General features: G+C 42.5%; 1 protein-coding gene across 4 annotated transcripts; it reads right to left on the bottom strand.

Moving 5' to 3' along the window:
- On the bottom strand, positions 1-25979 carry LOC106588986 (diacylglycerol O-acyltransferase 1). Of its 4 annotated transcripts, none has more exons than XR_001324747.3 (17): positions 25337-25979; positions 24827-24914; positions 10740-10780; positions 10429-10514; positions 10112-10164; positions 9522-9627; positions 9211-9339; positions 5444-5518; positions 5177-5280; positions 4685-4723; positions 4464-4505; positions 4319-4385; positions 3092-3137; positions 2721-2818; positions 2429-2516; positions 2251-2313; positions 1-2115 (listed from the first exon to the last, which is right to left on the bottom strand). XR_001324747.3 is itself a non-coding variant. In XM_014178582.3 (17 exons), the coding sequence occupies exons 1-17, from the start codon at positions 25570-25572 to the stop codon at positions 1969-1971; spliced, it is 1476 nt and encodes a 491-aa protein (XP_014034057.1). In that variant the 5' UTR covers positions 25573-25979; the 3' UTR covers positions 1-1968. The 4 variants fall into 4 exon arrangements, 2 of the variants coding, with proteins under 2 accessions (XP_014034057.1, XP_014034055.1); XR_001324746.3 differs by having other exon boundaries at positions 3092-3204; positions 4319-4363; XM_014178582.3 differs by having other exon boundaries at positions 2721-2786.
- Positions 25980-25991: the final 12 nt, after the last annotated feature.

The following is a 25991-nucleotide window of genomic DNA, read 5'->3' as shown; positions in this document are numbered from 1 at the left end:
TTACAGTTCCACAGGCAGGATTTTATTTAATAGAAAAATCTACCCTCTCACCTACATATGCAATCCTTTGACTTCACACTGGTATTCAAGGTTCTAGAAACATATTACCCACTAGATTGGGGGCTTAAAATAGATCTTTAGTTGAGTTACAGTATAAACAAACATCACATTTTGAAAATACCTCTTACCTGCCCATCAAATATACACTAATCTTGATTGTAAATGAGCAAACTTCCTGAATGAATAGTGTAAAGAATGAAAAGTGTAAAGAAAGAATTAAAACCGAACTCAACCAATACTTATTTTCTACAATGACAATAGAAACTAAGCACTTTAGTTTCTCTGAAGTGAGAATACAGGCTGGATTTGGTTTATGTGGCTCATGTAGAGATGTCAGGCACACGGGCATGAATAAGTAGGCAATTTGCTGAAGAAAAAAGGCATGTATAGACTGTCCTACTGAACATGAAGGGTTGAGGGCTAACTAGACCACAGTTCCAGTATACTAGTGACAAAACAAGGATCACTGAAGTGCAGAAGGTCTGGAATGGAGTAAAGGGACAAATGCATACTGTATGTTTGGTACAACACAATCAATATGGTTATTACTATTTGGATCACCAGCATCTTTTTAATAGGATGGCAATATTGGCATAAAACAACTTATTGTACTTAAGCTCTGATTCATCTTAAGAGCACTTGTCTATTTAGTACATTTGGGGGAGGGGGTAGATAAGCTTTAATATTGTGGCTTCTATCAATGTAATTGTCTGCATCATCCCCCATCTATTTTTTTTTGGTAAATATATATTTTCCTTCCCCCCCCCCCCCCCCCCCTCAATTTTTGCTAAGTTATATTATTGATCGATTTGACTGACTTTAAAATCACCCAGCAGTGCTATTTGCAGAGTTAACTCCAGGTAAATGTTGCATTTTGTCAGCCATTCCTGAACCTGCGACCAAAAACAAGCTACATATGGACAGTACCAAAACAAATGATTCTCTTCGCAGCAAAATATGCAGAGCTGGGATGGTTGTATACCCTATAACATTCTATTGGTTGCAAGAATTTTGTATAAATCATTTTAATTGAAAAACTAAGTTTTGAATCCAGTGTCGTTTTGTGTATCAGTTCATAAACCATGTGCCATGGAATCAGTACATTAAAAATCTCTTCCTAGTTATTTTGCAATATGGCGCAGCTGTACATTTTTCTTGGTTCTTAAATTGAAACTGGTATACTTTATTTACCACAATTTTCTTTAATGCAGCACCTACAGACAAGTTCTTTACTTTCTCCCCCTTATACTTGCCTCTTCCATTTGTGGTAATGCTGCAATTAGTTGGTTGTAATGGAGTAGAACAGACATTTCCATATTTTTCTTAGCTGCATGTGCAACAACTCCACCAGTTCCATTTACAAAGATTATGGCAAAAAAAAAAAAAGTGTATTTATTAGCAAACAGCATGCATTGTAGTGCAAACACATTAGTTTCACAAGTGTAATAACAGATTTGGCTTGACTTATGCACAATACATGTGACTGGTTATTACTGCAGCCACATGAGTTCACAACTTCAAATAATATACTCAGATCATTTAATCAAAGGCAAGAAAGATGTGTCAAACACATGAGGAAAAGCAGCACACCGATTTGTAAGGTTTATCTATAGGAATGTCTGCATTGATCTTCATAGTTGTAGACTAAGTAAGAAACAGAGAAAAGGCCTACAAATGTTCTCTAGTTTTGTCAGGGCAGTGTTTCACAGCAATGATAGGACGGGAGCCAAGTCTCTCTGATGTATAAGTGCATTAGAGAAATGGTTTCTGGAGGCCAAACTATTTACTTAGTGTAACATTCTTACTATTCAGTCAAGCTTCATAATATTTTTCCCTTTCAAAGTAAACATTTGACATTCAATTTGTCCTTTAGTATAATGTATTGCTCCTCTGCTTGCGACCAACTGTTCATGATTGTGACATGTAATGTATTACGTAGTAGTCGTGGACGTACATCAGCACGGCGACGGGCTGGCCAATGATGAGCGAGATCCAGACTGCAGCGTTGCCATGGTTACCTCTCAGGAAGCGGCCAACAAACCAGGCAAGGGGAATCTGAAAAGGTCAGTTTTAGGGGGAAACCGTCCTTTAACACTGAACTCTAAAGCCAGGTACTTTAAAAACCTGTGTGTGTAACCACTAACAGAGGTCACCCAAATCCACCGTTTGATAATGAAAAGGTTGTCTGACCTGAGACATCATGCCCATAAACGCCCACAGTCTGAACATTTTCAGAGGAACGCTCACCAAGTACTGAAAGAGAGGGAGGAGGATTATTACAGTGCAGCCTTTAACACTGACATGTAAAATCAGGTAAGTCAAGTGTGAAACCATGAGTCAGCGTTCGATGGCAGCCACCCACACAAACCTCGTGAAAGAAGGCGGAGACCAGGAAGACGGCCGTCTGGGCGACCCACTTATTCGCTCCCCTCCTCATGATGGGCTTGTAAAAGTGGCTGTGGAGAACGGATGATGAAAATAAATGATTTATTAGTTTGGAACTGTAGACAGTAACCCAGAGTGTACTTTACAGTAAATCTTAAAACCATCCATTATGTCACAGAAGGTTACGGCACTTAGTGAACACACACTGCCATAAAGTCAGTGCTGTAGGTGGTGGTATTGTTTCAATCAATGTTATTTCTTCAACTCCTACTCACCGGAGGCACCACTTGTGCACAGGAATGTTCCAGTTAGACCAGAAGTAAGTGACCGTCTCAGAGTTCCTACAAAACAACATGTGACCGTCTCAGAGTTCCTACAAAACAACATGTGACCGGCTCAGAGTTCCTACAAAACAACATGCGACTGGCTCAGAGAGACAAAGTTGCAACTGTATATGACATGGAGGGAAAGGATGTGCAGGGCAGCCTCGCTCTTGAAGTAAAACAATTGTTTTGACTAAGCTATTTTAGCATTACATCTATCACTACATGTAACCCAAACAGATGGCACAATTCACATGGTATCACTGCACGAATAACAAACTAAAAACAAATACAAGGCTAACTGGAAATCAACATCCACTTACCACCAGTCCCGGTAAAACTCCCTGTCCCCAAACCGCATCAGCTCAGCTACGAAGTTCATGGAAGAGTGGAAAAACCAATAGAAAAAGATGAGCCAGATTAAATGATTGGGAACCTGTTGGGGTAGAGGGGAGAGGAGAGGAAGCCTTGTGCCATTAGACAGTCTGGACATTAAGGATTATGTACATACAGTACCAGTCAAAAGTTTGGACACCTAATTCAAGTGTTTTTCTTTATTTTTACTATATTGTAGAATAATAGTGAAGAAATCAAAGCTATGAAATAACACATGGAATCACGTAGTAACCAAATATTTTATTTGAGATTCTTCAGAGTAGCCACCCTTTTCCTTTGACAGCTTTGCACACTTTTTTTGGTTACTACATGATTCCATTTGTGTTATTTCATAGTTTTGATGTCTTCACTTTTATTCTATAATGTAGAAAATAGTAAAAAAACAACAACCTTGAATGAGTAGGTGTCCAAACTTTTGACTGGTACTGTATGTATGTGTTTACTGAGTTACAGTCTATATAAGGAAATTAGTCAATTGAAATAAATGAATTAGGCCCTAATCTATGTATTTCACATGACTGGGCAGGGGTGCAGCCATGAGTGGGCCTTGGAGGGCATAGGCCCACCCACTTGGCAGCCAGGCCCAGCCAATCAGAATGAGTTTTCCCCCACAAAAGGGCTTTATTACAGACAGAAATACTCCTCAGAAATTCTGACAACAGCTCTGGTGGACATTCCTCCAGTCAGCATGCCAATTGCACGCTCCCTCAAAACTTGAGACATCTGTGGCATTGTGTGACAAAACTGCACATGTTAAAGTGGCCTTTTATTGTTCCCAGCACAAGGTGCACCTGTGATCATGCTGTTTAATAAGCTTCTTGATATGCCACACCTGTCAGGTGGATGGAATATCTTGGCAAAGGAGAAATGCTCACTAACAAGGGTGTTAACAAATTTGTGCACAAAATTTGAGAGAAATAAGCTTTTTGTGCATATAGAACATTTTTGGGATTTTTTTGTTTCAGCTCATGAAACATGGGACCAACACTTTACATTTATATTTTTGTTCAGTGTAGTTGATTTTATTAAAACACAGTGTGCGTCTATTTATGAAAACATTTAATATTTTTTTTTTTTGGGGGGGGGGGGGGGGGGCGGGGGACAGCCTTAATGGAGACATGGGTTTAGGTTATGTGGTCTGTATTTGTACTCACAGCCAGTTTCAACATGCGCTCCATCATTCTGGAAAAGTCCATATCCTGCCATAGAGGGTACATGAAACTAAGTCACCCCTAAGCACAAAGGAATGGAGCAGTTGAATAGACAGAAGTCTAACAGACAACGGATGTTAATATTTACCTGGAATGGTTTCATCGAATTCTGAATCGTCGGCACTATCCACTGAAATCAAATAACATCCAGATTAGTGCATCTGTGAGACATGGTTAACATAAAAGTATACCTTGTTATTTGGGATAATAAAGTCACCCATTAATCAAAATAATTTTAATCTGGTTTGATGAGTGAAAATACACCAAATAGCAACAAATGTCAGTATGGATAACACATAATGAACGTACCTGTTGTACCAATCCAATCAGTAACTGTATGAAGAAAAGCTGGAAAAGATTTGAGATCAGTTTTTAGATGACACAACATCTTTCAAAATGTATTAAAAGAGGCAATCAGCAGTTGCTACATACATTTTTTGAATTTATGATATGTACCCATTGATTCTTGAAGAATGTAACTTAATAAATGCCTCATGAGATTAGTTTTAGTCCAATGTTTGTAAATAAAGTGAATGCAAACAAACACTGCATAGCCTCAAAACATGGTAAAAAATATAATGGGATGGTCTGTTCTTGCATCCATAGCTCCATCTATGAATTTGAGAGTGATTACATATCTCCAGTCCCATCCCTCAGCTTTTTAGTGAAACAGTTGTGGGGAAAAATGCTTTAACTGCGAATTGGCCCTTTAAAAATATGTTTTCATAATCGCAGTGTGTATTATTTAGGGTGCATGTAAATAGCACATCTCTGTTTTCATGATATGATCTTTGACCTCACCATCTCAAAGAGTCTCCTCAACAGGAAGCTCTTGCGTATCCGTGGTGACCGGGGGAAGTTCAGCTCATAGCAGAGTGTTGGGGCAAACACAAAGTAATAGATATCTGTGGAGGGAGGACAGTGAAACACAAATTAATTCATCTTCTTTTGAAATAAGAATTTTGTACGTAAAAATTGTTTATTTGGATTTATGGATTACATTATTTTTCAACAGTACACTGCAACTAGCTACTAGTCATTATGTTTTGCATCTCTTTCTGTTCTGACCTCTGTGTGTGAGATTCCCAGGGTAGGACACATGAGCATGTACAGCTGATCCATTTGACTGGGCCACAGATGGACCTATGGGGGCATAGAAAGTTTGGATGAAAAAAAACAAATTATTTCTGACAGCAGTACTTCTACACAACCAATAGATGGCGATGGCAGAACAGTAACTTTTCAGAAAGTGTGACATTGCTGCAAACATGAGGGTGCATCTAATCATCTGTGTGTGTGTTCGTATTTATTCAGGGGGCAAAATATACATATTTAAACAAACGCTGAAAGCTTTTCGCAGTAAACAACAGCCCAGCCAAAGAAACAGGTCACAGAAGTTACTCATACAGCAATGAGTCATACAGCTAATTAAATACCCGTCTATTTCTCCTCACATCACACGCATTTTGGAGAGGTCAGCGTAATTATCCTGGGATAGCCAATCAGATCTCAGCCAGCATCCGTGTTATCGAGAGGGCGCAAATTGAGAGAAGACCCAGAGCTGTGTGTGAGTGTGAGAGTGAGTATGTCAACATTCTAATTTGGCGATGCTATCCAGTTGACATAATTACACTAGCAGCACTGGAGTAAAGATCAAATACCAATAATGTCAACCAGGTAGAGTATTATCCTCTGGAGGGTGTACTGTAGAAAGATGGCAGCCATAGAATTTGAAGCACCTCTAACATTTTTGGCTATTTGTGCTTTTACTTAAATTAATGAATGTCCTAATTATGCACACATGCATAAATACACAAGCAAACAGACACACACACACGCAGCAAGTAAGGTAGGTAGTATGAAGGTAAACCTGTATGCTGAGTTCATCTCAGCCTATATTGCCTTCACGTTTGGCCCTGATGGAGATATGGATTTCCCCAGAGAACACTGCTACTCCAGCTGCTCTCTCATCATCTGACTATGTGTTCTCTCATAGTCCGAGAGCATCTGGTCGTCGCGGTGGTGGCACAGAGCTATTCATTTCTCTTAAATAGAGATTTTCTCTTCCCCCCCCCCTCTCAACTGTCTCTCTCATTTGAATTCCCAGCAGTCACGGTCCCTTCTCTCAAGCTTAACATTATTGTCATCTATCGCCCACCTGGTGCCCACAATGACATTGACACCTTGATAAGCTAATTTCCCAATGATGGCTCACCACTAATCGTACTGGGCAACTTTAACCTACCAACGCCTTTCCACTCCTTTCCTCTTTTGACCTCACCCTTTCCCCAATCACAAGGCAGGAAATATGCTTGACCTCATCTTAATGTCTCTGGCAACTACTTTGTTTCCTTTTCTCTCCATCAACCCTACCTACTCAGCCCCTACCCAGATGGTCTCCCTCAACCCTACCTACTCAGCCCCTACCCAGATGGTCTCCCTCTCCTCCAACCCTACCTACTCAGCCCCTACCCAGATGGTCTCCCTCTCCTCCAACCCTACCTACTCAGCCCCTACCCAGATGGTCTCCCTCTCCTCCAACCCTACCTACTCAGCCCCTACCCAGATGGTCCCCCTCTCCTCCAACCCTACCCACTCAGCCCCTACCCAGATGGTCTCCCTCTCCTCCAACCCTACCTACTCAGCCCCTACCCAGATGGTCCCCCTCTCCTCCAACCCTACCTACTCAGCCCCTACCCAGATGGTCTCCCTCTCCTCCAACCCTACCTACTCAGCCCCTACCCAGATGGTCATGTGCCGCTGCAATCTTCACTCTCTCTCTTCCACTACTTTCTCCTCGTCGATCCTCTCTCCCTTCTGCTAAATCCTTGTCCTTTCTGTTTCCCGACTCTGCCTCTTCGACCCTACTCTCCTCCCTTTCCGCATCCTATGACTCTCACTGTCCCCTTTCCTCCCGGCCGGCTCGACCTTCCCCTCCCGCTCCATTGCTGAGTCCTTCACTGCGTGCTAACAGAACAGGAATGCGGGCAGCTGAGCGGAAATGGAGGAACACTACCGGAGGACCTATCATCCTTCCACTCCCTCCTCGCTACCTTCTCCTCCTCTGTATCCACTGCTAAAGCCACTATCACTCTAAATTGAAATATTCTGTCTCCAACCCTGGGAAACTCTCCTCCATCGTCCTGAATCCTCCACCTCCCTCCGCAGACAAAATCCGCTACTCATTCACTAAGCCTACTGAGCCCACTGATCCCACTCACACAGAACTACCCCACTTGACCCCACTCCCTTCCTCCCATTGCACACTTCCCTTATCAAGTCATCGTTGACCACTGGCTGCGTCCCCTCTGACTTCAATATGGCCAGAGTCCCTTCCCTTCTCAAGAAACCAAGACTTGACCCCTTTCACGTCAAAAACGACAGACTGGTATGCCTAATGTCTTTTCTTTCAAAAACACGTGAGCGTCTCTGACCAGCTTTCTCGTTATCTCCCTCAGAATGATCTTCTTGACCCTAACCAGTCAGGCTTCAAGGCTATTCACTCAACAGAGACTGTTCTCTTCTGTATCACAGAGCCTCTCCACTCTGCCAAAGCTAACTCTTTCACCTCTGATCTCATCCTCAGATCAATCCGCTGCCTTTGACACCTTGAACCATCAGATCCTCCTTTCCACCCTCTCAGGGTTGGGCATCTCATGCTCTGCACACTCCTGGATTGCATCCTACCTGGCAGGTCGCTCTACCAGTTGGCATGGAGGGGATCTGTGTCTGGACCACGTGCTCTCACTACTGGTGCCCCCCAAGTGTTCTCCTCTTTTCATCAAGTCACTCGGCTCAGTCATATCCTCACATGGTCTCTCCTATCATTGCTATACAGATGACACTTAACTACTCTTCTCCTTCCACCTATCTGACGCCCAGGTGGCGACACATCTCCACGTACCTGGCAGACATCTCAGCTTGGATGTTGGCCCACCACCTCAAGCTCGACAAAACTGAGCTGCTCTTCCTCCCAGGGAAGACCTGCCTGCTCCAAGATCTCTCCATGATGGTTGACAACTCCACGGTGTCCCCCTCCCAGAGTGCAAAGAACCTTGGCGTGACCCTGGACAACACCCGGTCGTTCTCTGCAAATATCAAAGCAGTGACTCGCTCCTGCAGGTTCATGCTCTACAATATCCATGGAGTACAACCTTTCCTCACACAGGAAGTGGCGCAGGTCCTAATCCAGGCCCTTGTCATCTCCCGCCTAGACTACTGCAACTCTCTGTTGGATGGGCTCCCCGCTTGTGCCATCAAACCCCTGCAACTTATCCAGAATACCGCAGCCTGCCTGGTGTTCAACCTTCCTACTCCTCCCACACACGTCACCATTCTCCTCTGCACACTCCCTTGGCTTCCAGTCAAAGATCACATTACCTTCAAGACCTTGGTGCTTGCCTACGGAGCAGCAAGAGGACCTGCCCCTCCTTACTTTCAGGCTATGCTTAAACCCTCAACCCGAGCACTCCGTTCTGCCACCTCTGGTCTCTTGGCCCAGTCAAAGCTCTTCTCTGTACTGGCACCCCAATGGCGGAGTCCCTGACCATCTTCCAAAAACCTACGTCTTTGAAGAGTATCTTAAATAACTCCCACGGTGCCCCCGACACCCCCCCACCCCCAAAAAAGGTCCCTTGTCTTTTCCTACTAACACTGACTTTGCTGATAGATACTTTGAGGGAAAATGTACACGACATGATGTGATGTCTCACCAAGCTATCTTAAGATGAATGCACTAATTGTAAGTTGCTCTGGATAAGAGCGTCTGCTAAATGACTAAAATGTAAAGTTCGACACAGTGGTACTACTGGTCAGTAGTGGTCAGTAGTACTCACATGAATGGGAGCGGGTCAGGGTGCGGGCTTTGGTATGCCTAATCTCTCTGCACCACATGTTAACGTCTTTATATGAGTACAGCTTCATGAAGAGGATGGTGTACACACCCAGGGCAAAGACTCCACCAGCTGGACAAGAAAAAAATTATTGATATTATCAAGCTTTACAAAACTATATGTGCCTCTTTTAAATACATCCGCTCTGAGAAAAGCCTTTAGTCTTTTTGATCAAGAAATATTTTTTTAGCCTAGACACATTAGATCTATGTATATGACCATGCAGCGTAAGCATCACGATCAGGCCATCTCACCTGGGGTCATGGAGGTCAGCGTGAGCACAGTGGCTGATGGGAAACAGAGGAGGGTAGTCAGATTGACCAAGTAAAGAAATGTTCCAGTCGTCTCTGAGATGGTGCCCTGCAGAGCAACAGGAATTAAAACCATTGTTAACACAGTGGCCCGAGCACAGGATTAAAATTAAAACTATCTGGGATCTCTGTGGGACAGGGGTGGTTCCAGAATACATGTACCAGTAAGAGTGTGGGTACCAGTGAGGCTGTGGGTTCGAATCCAGCCCACTCTTTCTAGTACATCCTTTCCCCTCTCCTTCCACCTTTCCTGTCAGTCTTTACCTGACCTATCTAATAAATATTAGGGGGGTGAAATACAATATAATCCTTATCTAAAAAAAACAAGTGACCTTCCAAAGACACAAAGAACAGCCCTTGTTGTCAACTAGCTAGAGGAGCCACATTGGTTTTGATTAGAGGAAAATGCTGTCCCCCTCCATTTCCAGCTAACAGATGTCTGAAATGTTTGTGTTCACGAGCAACAGAGAGATTAGTAAGATTTCACAGTGCATCGTTCACATTAGTCCCAGACATTATGGCACGACACTCACCACAGATAGCCTCCGCTCTGTGTACAAAGCTGCCATTATGAACACGTTGGAGACTGCAGGAGGAAAAATAAAAAAAACACACTCTGGTATTCAACAAAAGACAGCTGTATAATATTGCTACATTGTTCCAAAATGAGTACATTTGCCCACAGTTGGTGGAAAAACACTTGATGGTATTTTAAACAGGTATAGACTCAGGTTGCTAAGCAACAAAAGCCAGACAATGAGCTATTCAAATAAATAGATTTTGGAAGATGTACAACCACCACAATAATACAGTTAGCATGCCAAAGAGGAAACGGATTAAAGCTATATACCAATGACAAGGCATGGTGCAGGCCAGCTATATGGGTCTTTTAAGAACAGTGAAACAACTTGGATGGGGTCCACCAATATCCCATATCTATCAGAGAGAGGAGGGAAAGAGACAAAAAAGTCACATGGATGGATATTTTTGTTCACAAGGAGATAGTTATGAGAGGCTTACTACAGAAGCTGTGGTCAAAATGAATGGATCTGCGGTGATGGGAGATACAGTTCGGATCTCAGTGATCAACACATGATGATATAGAAGTTTAACAGACTAGACTAATAGATATTTGGGGTGCCTATAGCTGCACATACTTACTTTAGAAGATTCTCCAGGAAAAGGCGTGCATTGCTCAAGACCTGCAATACAAGACATTTTGTAATCAGTGTGTGGCAGGTAGCCTAGCGCTTAAGAAGAGCGTTGGGCCAGTAATCAAAATGTGCCCTTGAGCAAGGCACTTACCGCTAATTGTTCCTGTAAGTCTGTCTGGATAAGAGCGTCTGTTAATGATTAAAATATAAAATGTGCTTTAGGGCTGACCCCATTTAATCGACTGGTCGATTGTTTAGTTAATAGGCTGCTGGTAGACTTTTTGTCGAGCAATGGCATACATACATACATACATACATACACAGCACCTGTCGGAGTGGACTAATCCATTGCAGTCTGCGGGGATGACACACCAGTAGTATATTTACCATCATTTGTAATCTACAATGTTTGTTTGGTTATGGAAAATTATTTTTTAATGCATTCAATATATTATTATTATTATTATTATAATACTCTTACCATTGAGGAGTGGACACGTTGTTTGCAGAACACATAACCTAGGCTACACTTGTGAGAAAAAGTTTATTCAATTCCATTTGCGAGTTGTCAATTGATTAATGGTCTTTTGTTTGGATCGCTCCTGTCAATCTTGAGAAAGGACACACACACACACACACACACACCTTGATTACGTATAGACTAGGCTCACCTCAAATCAAATCACATTTTATTGGTCACATACACATATTTAGCAGATGTTATTGGTCACATACACATATTTAGCAGATGTTATTGGTCACATACACATATTTAGCAGATGTTATTGGTCACATACACATATTTAGCAGATGTTATTGGTCACATACACATATTTAGCAGATGTTATTGCGGGTGTAGTGAAATGCTTGTGTTCCTAGCTCCAACAGCACAGTAGTATCTAACAATTCACAACAATACACAAATCTAAAAGTAAAATAATTGAGTTAAGAAATATATAAATATTAGGACAAGCAATGTCAGAGTGGCATTGACTAAATACAGTAGAATACAGTATATACATATGAGATGAGTAAAGCGGTATGTAAACATTATAAAAAAAAGTGATGAGTGTTCCATTATTAAAGTGACCAGTGATTCCATGTCTATGTATACAGGGAAGCAGCCTCTAAGGTTCAGGGTTACGTAAACGGGTGGAAGCCGCCTAGTGATGGCTGTTTAACAGTCTGATGGCCTTGAGATAGAAGCTGTTTTTCAGTCTCTTGGTCCCAGCTTTGATGCACCTGTACTGACCTCGCCTTCTGGATGGTAGCGGGGTGAACAGGCAGTGGCTCGGGGGGTTACTGTCCTTGATGATCTTTTTGGCCTTTCTGTGACATCGGGTGCTGTAGGTGTCCTGGAGGGCAGGCAGTGTGCCCCCGGTGATGCGGGCGGTGCAGTTGCCATACCAGGCAGTGATACAGTCCGACAGGATGCTCTCAATTGTGCATCTGTACAAGTTTGAGGGTCTTAGGGGCCAAAGCCACATTTCTTCAGCCTCCTTCACCACACGGTCTGTGTAGGTGGACCATTTCAGATTGTCAGTGATGTGTACGCAGGCCAACTTCAAACTTTCCACCTTCTCCACTGCGGTCCCGTGGATAGGGGCGTGCTCCCTCTGCTGTTTCCTGAAGTCCACGATCAGCTCCTTCGTTTTGTTGACGTTGAGGTTATTTTCTTGGCACCACACCTCCACGCCATGCACACCCTGTCTCATTGTTGGTAATCAGGCCTCCTACTGTTGTGTCTTCTGCAAACTTGATGATTGAGTTAGAGGTGTGCATGGCCACGCAGTTTTGGGTGAACAGGAGGGGGCTGAGAACGCACCCTTGAGGATCAGCGAAGTGGAGAGGTTGTTTCTTACCTTCACCACCTGGGGGCGGCCCGTCAGGAAGTCCAGGACCCAGTTGCACAGGGCGGGGTTCAGACCCAGGGCCTCAAGCTTAATGATGAGCTTGGAGGGTACTATGGTGTTGAAGGCTGAGCTATAGTCAATGAACAGTATTCTGATGTAGGTATTCCTCGTCCAGATGGGATAGGGCAGTGTGCAGTGCGATGGCGAATACACCGTCTGTGGATCTATTGGAGCAGTAAGCAAATTGAAGTGGGTCTAGGGTGACATGATCCTTAACTAGCCTCAAAGCACTTCATGATGACAGAAGTGAGTGCTACGGGGCAATAGGCATTTAGTTCAGTTACCTTTGCTTTCTTGGGAACAGGAAGAATGGTGGACATCTTGGAGCAAGTGGGGATAGCAGACTGGGATAGTGAGAGATTGAATATGTCTGTGCACACTCCAGCCAGCTGGTCTGCGCATGCTCTGAGGATGCGGCTAGGGAAGCCGTCTGAGCCGACAGCCTTGCGATGGTTAACACGGTTAAATGTCTTACTCATGTTGACCACAGAGAACGTATTTAGCTTGTCTGGGAGCATGACGGTGTCCATGACGTGGCTGGTTTTCCCTTTGTAATCTGTGATTGTCTGCAGACCCTGCCACGTACCTGGCCGGCACGCAAATGTAGGCCTATAAATGTTCCCATTTGGGGATCTGATACTATTTCCCATTGTCTTAACTCACCATCACCGTGGAGCTTCTCAAAGTCATTTTTTCTTTGCCTCAAACAGTAAGTAAACAAAGTCTGTTTTTACATTAATTGAGAATGACAATAGTTCTCAACGTAAACAATTTGAAACATCTTTCCAGCTCTCTCCAATGTTGATAGCACAAGCTTTGGGCAGACCAAGTTAGTTGATACAATGTTTCAAGTTCCTTGCAGATAGGCCATGTGTAGCCAATGTGATTTATAGGATAGATAGAGATATTTTTTTTTAAATCAGGATACTTTCTACCTGTGGGCTGCAATGTTTTTATTTGTTGGCTTTATGTAAGCTATTTTTACATATTGGCAATATAGTTTTAGATAGAGTTTTGATTAACCACATGACATTGACTTTGAGATGGTAGCATTCTGTCATTGCACCACACTATCTACCACAAACGGTTACAGCATAAGCTCGTAACTTTTAAAGGAAGAATCACTGTACGATGACCTTATTATAAAATGAAATGAAACTGTTCCACGAAAATGTGCAAATGAAAATCATAACTGGCACGCAGATCAGTAGAAATGGTACGATAACTTGGCATGCCAAATGGAAAAGGTTGCCGACCGCTGGTGTAGCATGTTACCCGGCAACTTCAGGAGTTAAAAAAGGTAGAATCTGCAGAAGGCCAGCAGCAGGTGGAGGAGGGTCAGGATTTGTTCTTCTGGTTAGGCTCCTCTTTAGTAATTTGTGTGTCTTAATTTTTTTTGATCGCTGTGCTTAAAGCATCAGACAAGCACAGTAGCCTACATATAATTGATTTTATTCAAACATAGAATGTGTCTATATGGAAAATTACACATTTAAACATTTTGACCAATTGATTGTTTGAAGAGACGACTCTTGGCCGACCAATACTTTTTGTTGTTGTTGGAGACAGCGCTAATGTGCTTTACCAATTGAAAAAGGTACATCAAAAGGTACACTGTGATAGTAAGCTTAGGCTATGCCATTCTTATTAAAGGGATTCTCCAGTACTTTTGTATACTTTTTAGCCAGTAGTTATGAAAGTAGCACTCATGAGCCAAAAGTCATCCCTAAAAATGGCATACTACATCACATTATGTGCAGATATGTGCACCACGTCATTGCTCTCGCTCTGTGACTCATATGGCGTGGGGCTGAAGCTCATTGGTTGAACTCGAATTGCTAGGGTGCTGGCCCACGTGGGGGGAAATGTAAGGCAAATGGTGCAGCACAGCTTCCAGAAAAACAGTTGCATTCTACTAGAGATTTCATGGTTAACTGAGGTAAGACAGTAATTCTGCTCATAGATTATGAATAGATTGACACATTCAGCCCAAAGCAGGAAGTTTAAAAAATACTTAGTAGTTGCCAAAGTTCCGGAGCATCTCTTAACTTCTCTATTGTATTGACAAAATTCATACAAACAAAATCATATGAATGAAAAGACATTGATCAGTAGTAATTTCTGTTCCAGGGTGTTAGTTTAGTAGTTAAGATGAACGCACACCAGTCTGGACCAAAGATAGGATTCTATCTTGATTTTAACAGGTCAAAGTCTACTGCCCTATGTTGATATGAGCCATACTTAATCATCTCCATTCTATGAAGGCTGATAACAATCTATTCTGGCAAAAGATAACCCTGGGAACCAACCCACACAAGGCAGAGTAACTTGATACAGTATGGCTTGTTTTTCCTCCTGTATTTCTCCAAAAACAAACAGGAGATGAGATGTGGGATCAACAAGGGTGGAAAAAAATATATAAATATATACAGTATCTCACAAAAGTGAGTACACCCCTCACATTTTTGTAAATATTTGACTATATCTTTTCATGTGACAACACTGAAGAAGTGACACTTTGCTACAATGTAAAGTAGTGAGTGTACAGCTTGTATAACAGTGTAAATTTGCTGTCCCCTCAAAATAACACAACATACAGCCATTCATGTCTAAACCGCTGGCAACAGAAGTGAGTACAACCCTAAGTGAAAATATCCAAATTGGGCCCAAAGTGTCAATATTTTGTGTGGCCACCATCCTTTTCCAGCACTGCCTTAACCCTCTTGGGCATGGAGTTCACCAGAGCTTCACAGGTTGCCACTGGAGTCCTCTTCCACTCCTCCATGACGACATCACAGAGCTGGTAGATGTTAGAGACCTTGCACTCCTCCACCTTCCGTTTGAGGACGCCCCACAGATGCTCAATAGGGTTTAGGTCTGGAGACATGCTTGGCCAGTCCATCACCTTTACCCTCAGCTTCTTTAGCAAGGCAGTGGTCGTCTTGGAGGTGTGTTTGGGGTCGTTATCATGTTGGAATACTGCCCTGCGGCCCAGTCTCCGAAGGGAGGGGATCATGCTCTGCTTCAGTATGTCACAGTACATGTTGGCATTCATGGTTCCCTCAATGAACTGTAGCTCCCCAGTGCCAGCAGCACTCATGCAGCCCCAGACAATGACACTCCCACCACCATGCTGGACTGTAGGCAAGACACACTTGTCTTTGTACTCCTCACCTGGTTGCCGCCACACACGCTTGACACCATATGAACCAAATAAGTTTATCTTGGTCTCATCAGACCAAAGGACATGGTTCCAGTAATCCATGTCCTTTGTCTTCAGCAAACTGTTTGTGTGCTTTCTTGTGCATCATCTTTAGAAGAGGCTTCCTTCTGGGACGACAGCCATGCAGACCAATTTGATGCAGTGTGCGGCGTTTGGTCTGAGCACTGACAGGCTGACCCCCACCCCTTCAACCTCTGCAGCAATGCTGGCAGCACTCATACGTCTATTTCCCAAAGCCAACCTCTGGATATGACGCTGAGCACGTGCACTCAACTTCTTTGGTCGACCATGGCGAGGCCTGTTCTGAGTGGAACCTGTCCTGTTAAACCGCTGTATGGTCTTGGCCACCGTGCTGCAGCTCAGTTTCAGGGTCTTGGCAGTCTTCTTTTAGCCCAGGCCATCTTTATGTAGAGCAACAATTCTTTTTTTCAGATCCTCAGAGAGTTCTTTGCCATGAGGTGCCATGTTGAACTTCCAGTGACCAGTCAGTATGAGGGAGTGTGAGAGCGATGACACCAAATTTAACACATCTGCTCCCCATTCACACCTGAGATCTTGTAACACTAACGAGTCACATGACACCAAAGAGGGAAAATGGCTAATTGGGCCCAATTTGGACATTTTCCCTTAGGGGTGTACTCACTTGTTGCCAGCGGTTTAGACATTAATGGCTGTGTTGAGTCATTTTGAGGGGACAGCAAATTTACACTGTTATACAAGCTGTACACTCACTACTTTACATTGTAGCAAAGTGTCATTTCTTCAGTGTTGTCACATGAACAGTTATACTCAAATATTTACAAAAATGTGAGGGGTGTACTCACTTTTGTGAGATACTCTATGTGTGTATATATATATATCTTTCCTCATTTCTCACAATGTACCTGTTTTCTGTCATCTGATATAGATGAACTGCTAATTTGCTCTCACCCCTCCTCCCCAAAAATACTCAATACTATCTTTATGTTTGAGCTATAGGTCTTCACAGGTCTAATACGTTTGACCCATTCCCAAATGGACCCATCGCTTTCCCACCCGGCCCGATATGCATAACTTATTATTTTTTAAAGGAGACCCGTTCCGAATGGACTCGAGGATAGTAAGACCCGTTCTGAAAAGGCCCGTGAAAAACAGACAGACCCCAAGAGACCCATTCAGAGAGTAGAAAAATCAAATAAATAAATCTCTGCCCAACCTGGCCAAAAGGATGTTTAGCATCCCCAGTGGCTCTGCAAGCACGGAGAGGATATTCCCCACTGCTGGCCTGCCATCCAGGCACCGTCGCATGAGCCTGAAGCCACAGACAAAAATGAATTTAAAGGCTATAAAATGATTTAATACAAAGAAATGTTGTTTAAATGCTGAGGACCTAATGTCCCTGACTCCCTACCAGCCTAGTGTGTCACACTCACAATGTGTTTCTTTGTAGGCTATAGCCTTGAAATAATTGAAATCATATAGCCTTCTTAGACTGTCTGGCTCCTGACCTATTTAGAGAGTTTATATGCTGTTTAATATGACATGTAGCCTATTTAACATGGTGAGCTTCTTAGATTCACCTTTGTTTATTCAAATACTTTTCATTCAAATCATATGGTTTGGTTTCAATAATTCAAAACCAAATGGTTGGTCCAGGAAGCCACAAAAATAGATGGGTGTTGGTTAAATTGTGATTTTAATGAATGGAGCGAATTTGGAGTGGCAGTTATTTTCTTCCTGTGAGTGCGGACCGCTCCATGAGCGATGAGCGGGATTTCCGACCACTCAACTCTGCTCACATACTCTGGAAGCAAGTCCCCGCAGCAATGTTCCATATTAATGCTCATGATTTTGGAATGAGATGTTCGACGAGCAGGTGCCCACATACATTTGGTCATGTAGTGTAGCTAAGCATCAATTATGCATGTAGCCTTTGGCTACCTAACCTAACATAACATACACTACATTATCAAATGTATGTGGACACCTGCTTGTCGAACATCTCATGGGTTGGTCCCCCCTTTGCTACTATAACAGCCTCCACTCTTCTGGGAAGGCTTTCCACTAAAATGTTGGGACATTGCTGTGGGGACTTGCTTTCATTCAGTTACAAGAGCATTAGTGAGGTCAGGCACTGAAGGATTTGGCCTGGCTCGCAGTCAGCGTTCCAATTAATCCCACAGTTATCCGATGGGGTTGAGATCAGGGCTCTGTGCAGACCGGTTAAGTTCTTCCACACGGATCTCGACAAACCATTTCTGTATGGACCTCGCTTTGTGCATGGGGGCATTGTCATGCTGAAACAGAAAAAAGGGCCTTCCCCAAAATGTTGCCACAAAGTCGGAAGAACAGAATCATGTAGTGTGTCATTGCTGTAGCGTTAAGATTTCTCCTCACTGGAACTAAAGGGCCCTAGCACGAACCATGAAAAACAGCCACAGATCATTAATCCTCCACCACCAAACTTTACAGTTGGCAAAAATTCATTGGGGCAGGTAGTGATCTCCTGGCATCCGACAAACACAGATTCGTCCATTGGATTGCCAGATGGTGAAGCGTGATTCATCACTTCAGAGAATGCGTTTCCACTGAGCCAAAGTCCAAGAGCTTTACACCACTCCAGCTAACGCTTGGCATTGCACATGGTGATCTTAGGCTTGTGTGAGGCTGCTCCCTCATGGAAACCCATTTCATGAAGCTCCCGACGAACAGTTCTTGTGCTGATGTTGCCTCCAGAGGCAGGTTGGAACTCGGTAGTGAGTGTTGCAACCGAGGACAGACAACTTTTAAGCGCTACACACTTCAGCACTCTGCGGTCCCGTTCCGTGCGCTTGTGTGGCCTACCACTTCGCGGCTGAGCCGTTGTTGCACCTAGACGTTTCCACTTCACAATAACAGCACTTCCAAATTGACTAGGGCAGCTTTAGCAGGACAGAAATGTGATGAACTGACTTGTTGGAAAGATGGCATCCTATGATGGTGCCACGTTGAAAGTTAGAGCACTTCAGTAAGGCCAATCTCCTGCCAATGTTTGTCTACGGAGATTGCATAGCTGGGTGCTCAATTTAGTGCTCAATTTAGTTTTTATACATCTGTCAGCAGTGGGTGTGGCTGAAATAGCCAAATTCACTAATTTGAAGGGGTGTCCACATATATATAGTGTACATGACCTGTTAGATATGGAAACTGCAATATTGATGGTTTATTAACACAGCCTACATACAGCGGATAGATGGAGGCTAGGTCAGGAGCCCTTTGATAGAAAGAGAAACCTGGTTAGGCCTACATTAAGCAGCACATGCAGAGGAACAAGCCCTTTCTAACTAGCTGGGCATCATTGTGACAGAATAATATCCTTGATGAGCCCATTTTCTTACGTCAGATGGCATCACTCCTACACAACGTGTGTCAGGCGGAATCTGACGTAAGACGATGTGGTAAGCCATCTGTAAAGGATTGTTGCAAAAAGGACCGTGGACGTCATGCCCATAGAAATACATTCAAATTAATTATATTTCTATGGACATTCCTCGCTGTTAGATCTGTTTTCTAGCGCACATATCCCCTCTTGCCAGCAATTTTCCACTTGAATTTCATAATTATTCATTACCGGGTACAAAGAATATAGGGATGATTTCTGGGGAATGGCATAGCGATCATGTTTCAAAGACAGATTAATACCGGCTTTGGAAATTAGACTTCTCGCTCAGATGCTTTGAAGACGATGGGAAGCTTTTCCAGCAGTCTCTCTTCAAACAGAAATAAATGGGTGTTTATTTTTAGCTAGAAGACATGGGATTCTGTCCGTATTCATTTCAGTAATTAGCATTTAACAATTCCTCCCTTCTGTCCGTGCAAGTTATAAATGCCATGTTCTGCCAGAAAAATGATAAAATACCCTTGAAATTCCAGTCACACTTTTGAAGGAGAACAGGAAAAATGGTTATCCTCAAAGGAAGAAATAAATTCTCACCTCAGACTGTGTCATCACTTGACCTTATCCTTGGGGACAGAATTAACTGTAACACATCATCTGACAAATCAAACAGTTGATGGGAGTCATGAGTGCTCTGGCCTCCCCAGCAAAGTCAAATGACAGCCAATGCCCATTGCCCACTCCATTACTGTAACAATGCCAGCAGCCTAGCATACCAGGCAGACCGTGTTTGCACTGTGTAAATAGGTTGCACCTTGCTTATCTAAACAGTGCAAACTTGACTGATCAAAACATCAGAGACCACATTAAACCCAGCTAAAATGGACCTCCGGTTTGTCCAATGGACCTATGCCAGAAAACTTGCTTGGATGTGTTGTTCGACCTATGTCCGCCAGTAGGCTACAAGAGGCAGGTGGAGTAGCACAATGAGTTAAAATATGTGAAGGGACACATTGTAGAGAGATTAGAGTAAGAACCTCTGTCAGGCTCCTCTCACTGAGAGAAACAGGAGGACAACGTGTTACAGTGTTAAATACCCACCACAGAGTCTATCTGCCAAAGTGTCAAGAGAGGGGTGGTGACTGTCTTTTCTGTTACTGCTACAATGTAAAGTAAAGTTTTAGTTTGTTGATATAAGGGCAAGAAAGTGATCAAGAAGTGAGTGAGTGAGAGCAAGAGAGTTGAATGAGGCAAGCTGTATAACACATGGCCAAAAAGCATCAGCTCTCGTCCGAAGTCTCTTCGTAGCTCATATAACACTTCTCTCTAATAATAATAAAATATGAGGCGGCAAGAGACGAGTTCCTTATTCTCTTATCAAACTGATCATTTTATGTTTGCCGTGCTCAGGCGTAGCGTGGATAAAAATATTGTTTACCATTGCTATTGAGAGACAGCACTGAAAAGACATTACCACACCATTGAGCTACAACGGTTATCTACTGTATGCATGATTCTCACTGTGTAGACAACAGCACAAGAGAAGCTGAGATCTAGCTGAGATCGAGCTGAGATCGGCTGACGGTCAAAACAACTGCAGCTATTGGCAGGAAAGAAGACATGTAGGTCTACTGAGAGACAGAATCAACCATCCATCCTCAAAGCTGATCAGAGTTGGAGTCTGCACAGATCCAATGAATACCCTGATTGACAGAAGAGTATTCAACATGGTATTCAAAAAAATTGCAGTCTGAGTTCCAGAGTCTAAAAAAGACAATATGGGTCCATGCAGATTGATTTTAATAGCCCCAATATAGCTGCTCAGTTGCCAGCAGCATCACTGTATTCTCTCTGTGGCTCTAACCTCAGGGCACCTCCTACAGCAACTGGCTTCCAGCTGAAATAGATCAAAGACCAGACTAACAGAGTGGTGGTGGTTCACAGAGCAACCAGAGGCTTCTGCACAGCCTGCTTTATGAAAATGTAGCAGTGGCCTACTTCTGAATGTCTGTCTTCAAAACACCTTTTAGATCAGGTGATTATTCTGTGAAAGCGGTTTAAGCATAAATAGGTCTCGACGGTTTCAGTGGCAAAACAGGGGCAGAATCCCAGGCCTAGATTTGGTAGTTTATTTGGATCCCCATTGGCTGTTGGGAAAGCAGGAGCTACTCTTCCTGGGGTCCACACAGAACATGACATAATAATGAACATTAATAGACAAAAGCAGGTCAAGGACAGAACCGCATACATTTAAAAAAGATGCCACACAGCCTACATATCAGTACATACACACAAAATATCTAGGTCAAATAGGGAGAGGCGTTGTGCTGTGAGGTGTTGTTTTTAAATCAGTAAACCAGGTTTGCTGTTCATCTGCTAAATCTGAGCTGGAAGTGAGTTCCATGCAATCATGGCTCTATATAATACTGCACATTTTCTTGAATTTGTCCTGGATTTTTTGGTCCTGGATTTGGAAACTGAAAAGACCACTGGTGTGTGTCAGTTGACTATGTAAACAATTTTGAATTTAACACATTAATGTTGCTTCTAAAAATAAGTGATGCAGTCAGTCTCTCCTCTACTTTAGCCAGTAGAGTCTGGCATGCATAGTATTGATATTATCCCTCCAATTACAGTGAAGAGGATCGAAGTGCATCTCTTTATCACAGACAGATCCCTTCCCATCTTTACAACCATTGAATCAATAGGTTTTGACCATGAAAGTTTACAATTCAAGTTAACACCAAGTAACTTAGTTTCCTCAATTTGCACAACAGCCTCACCATTCATTACCAGATTCAGCTGAGGTGTAGAACTTAGGGAATGATTTGTACCATATGCAATGCTTAGTTTTAGAGATGTTCAGGACCCATTCTAAAACGGACTCCATCTCTTTGTTTAGGGCTACAGTGGTTGCTGACACGTATAGGGTTGAATCATAAGCATACGTAGACACCAGGGTTTCCGTTACGGAAAATGTGGCGCCGGACATTTGACCGGCAACTTTTTAAATTTACCAGACCCATATGCATTGGGTGTGTAACCTGATTAGGACGTCCACCCACGGTGCTCAGAATGACAGAAATCACATTTAGAATATGGTAATTCATATTAACAGAACATGCAAGTCAAGGATGCAATGATGTGCAGTCCTTATCGAATTCTGGTGTACTTTGAACATGTTAGAATAACTGTCCACATTTATTTTTCCTCAGCCAACAAGCTGAGTAACGAACAGTAAAATCACTAGCTTATGTCAATCTACTATAGTAGGAAAGTTTACGCTACCTATTCTATTGGTCAGCTCGTCGAGAAAGAAAAAGCCTATTCCAAACAGACTCTGGGACAGTTGTGGGACGATAGATCCCAAGTTCATACAACCAGTAGGCCTAGGCTACATAAAAAAACAGTAAGTCTGATGCAACAGATCAGAATGTTTAACTTTAAAATGTTGATAAACTATTATTTATTCACATTATAAGTGCAGCAATGCACACAAAGCAGGAGGCTACATGTGAATGTTAGTTCCATAATGCAATTAGCAGGAAAACACTCTGTTCAAAAGGGCACTGAACATGTGAGCAGTTTCATGTGTCAAGAGTTGAAAATATTGTTTAGAAAGAGAGGAGATCTATTAGGCTACTTTGAAGCAAGGTATGACATGCCTCATATGTATTAAAACATTCAGAGTTTCAAACAATTAAGTATGTTTTCAAAACACATACTGCCTCCAGCTCATTGCAAAGTGGTGTGTGATGAAGCCTGCCTTCCGTTGCCACGTTCAAAACAACTGGGAACTCTGACTTCAGTACGTTCAAAACGACTGGGGGGAAAGAACACGAGCTCCGACTGGGAGAAAAAAAACATTTTTAACGGTCATCCAACTCAGGAACTCTGGCCTCTTTCTAGTGCCCTGACTTTCCGACCTGAAGATCACTGAAGTCATGATTTAACCTCGTATTTTTCAGAGTTCCCAGTTGTCTTGAAAGCACCACATGATGCTGCAGCAGCGGCTCTCGTGCTGTCTGACAGATTTTCCACTCAAAGGTTCTGTATCTGTACACGTGATAAATAAGATCCATAACAAATATACTGTACACACATGCCAATTTAATTCCACTAAATTATGCAAATTAACCTACAGACCGATAAGCATGACCAGTCAAATGCATTTCCATCAATGAAAAGGTTAAAAAGCAATGGGATTTTTTCTTCTCCCGGACATCAGCTTTTCTTAATAAATACATTTTAAAAAACGGACAAAAGCCAGCTATTACCTGCTAACGGAAACCCTAGTAGACACACTGGCTTTGCTTAATGCCAGTTGCAGGTCATTAGTAAATATAGAAAAGAGTAGAGGGCCAAGAGAGCTGCCCTGCGGTACACCAGACATTTACATGTTTTAAAGAAAACCTTGTGTTCTATTAGAAATATTGCCATATTGTGGATTCAGAGCTGAGGTTGAAAAGCCATAACAAGTTTTTTTTTTTAAACAAGTGTGGTCAATTATATCAAAGACTATAATGAAAGCTAACAGTACAGCTTCCACAATCTTCTTATTATTTCAACCAATCAGCAGTCATTTTTGTCAGTGCAGTACATGTTGAGTGCCCTGAAAGTCTGTTGTTAATTTGTTTAAAGAGAAATAGCATTGTATCTGGTCAAAAACAATTTTTCCCAGAAGTTTGCTGTAAGCTGATTGGTCAGCTGTTAGAGCCAGTAAAGTGGACTTTACCATTCTTAGGTAGTGGAATGACTTTGGCTTCCCTCCAGGTCTGAGGACAAACATTGTTAATAATAAATAAAATAAAAAATGATATGAGCCAATATATTTCGCTACTATTCTCAGTAGCCTTTCATCGAAGTTGTCTATACCAAGTGGTTTCTCATTATTGATGGACAACTTTTCCACTAACTTTATAGAATTCAAAATTACAATGCTTTTCTTTCATTATTAGGTATTTTATGCATGCATATGTTGTTGGCATTTCATGCCTAGTTTGCCAAAGAAAGTCATTAAAGTAATTGGCAACATCAGAAGGTTTTGTTATGAATAAGCCATCTGATTCAATGAGAGATGGAGTTGAATTTGTCTTTCTGCCCATTATTTAATTTCAAGTATTCCAACACTTTTTTCCCCAATCATACTTTTTCAATTATTTTGGTTTCATAAGACAATTTCTTCTTTTTGTTCAGTTTAGGCACATAATTTCTCAATTTACAGTAAGTTTGCCAATCAGATGTGAACTCCTTTTGCATCGTCCCACCCAACCATACAGCTTTTCAATTCCTCATCAATCTACAGATTGTTAACAGCTCTAGCAGTCCGTTTCTTAATAGGCGCATGCTTATCAATAATTGGAAGAAAAAAGTGCATCAAGTGTAGCATGCTCCTTATTAATCACATTATGTCATCCAACCCCCCCAAAAAAGTATTGTTTTTTAAAAACAAATGAGATTTTTTTTGAGTGTGTACCATAGAAATAGAATGATTAATAATTATATTTATATGGTGTGTACATGTCCATATTTCCTTAATCATAGGAGGTGGATGACAATTTAATGTGCAATTTGCTATGTACAGAAGGCAGGCTCGCACTTACCAGCATGACCACACACCAGTTCAGGATGCCTCTGTAGTTACTGTATCCACTGGCTGAGCTGAGCAGGGACTCCTGGAGGACATGGCAGCTGGGGAGACAGTAAAAAGGAGTTGATGATTAGTTGAATCAACAGACTTTGTTGTGCGTCATCCAGCCAGGACCAAGATTGAGGATCACTGAATGGTGTACAGCCATAGCTCCACTGGTGTTACACATTTACATTCACTGCAGAATACATGATCTGCAAATGTAGCCTATAGACATGTGGCCTAGATTTCTCTCAAACACGTAGCTAAGCAAAGAGAACATACATGGCGTAAGTGAACCTAGCTGATTAGTCTTTGGCCTCATATTATGAGGAACCTATAGTTAATACCAAAGGCCTTCAATACATAACATTCTGAGTGACAAAAGATCAGTGACAGGCAGCTAGAACTGAAGACATCAGGGATTGAATACGTGTCTGTGACCTCAAAAAGCCGTGTGTTATGCTTCTGTGTCATGCTTTACCTGAGCCTTTCGCATATTTTGCTCCTCTCCTGTGGTGTCCTGACCGGCTCGTGCACCTGTTTTTCCTTCTTCACCTTCCCGTTGCTGTGGCTCGGATGGCTTGGCGTTTTTTCCCCTGCGCTGCTCTGCTTGCTGCCATTGGCTTGTTTCGAATTGCCCCCAGCTGGCGTGGGGCCGATGGTTGATCTCCTTGTCCTGCCTGTCATCATTGGGACTCTATCGTTTCTGTCGCCCATTTCCTAAATTTGATACATTCAACCTTATCTTGCTGGAATTGCACTAGACGTTTCTCCCTCAAGTCTCGGCTGGAAAGTCCAGCCCGTGTTGTCAGCAAGCTGTAGAGGAGCGGGCTGCAGTCCCTGTTGTAAACGCCAACATTCGGTTGATTGAGGAGGAGCGATAGTTTGTATGAGATTCTATGGGGGCTCGCTCTGTCGTCCTGAAGTGAACCGACGAGGACTTCGGGAGTTGAAGTTCTTTTGGTGCTGCCAAGTGGCGCACCGTTTTAATACTTTTGGATTAAGTCATTATAAAAAAAAGCCCTATAAAATATGTGAAATATTATTAATAAACATGTGTTTTTGCTCAAAGTCCACTCATAGCCACGAATTTGCTTACCAGACGATGAAATCGGTGAGAACATAAAACTACAAAT

This window comes from Salmo salar, chromosome 27 (assembly GCF_965601325.2).
Source record: "Salmo salar chromosome 27, fSalSal1, whole genome shotgun sequence".
In the NCBI taxonomy this organism is placed as follows: domain Eukaryota; kingdom Metazoa; phylum Chordata; class Actinopteri; order Salmoniformes; family Salmonidae; genus Salmo; species Salmo salar.
The sequence above is the reverse complement of the archived record's forward strand: the minus strand, read 5'-3'. Positions and strand labels throughout refer to the sequence as shown.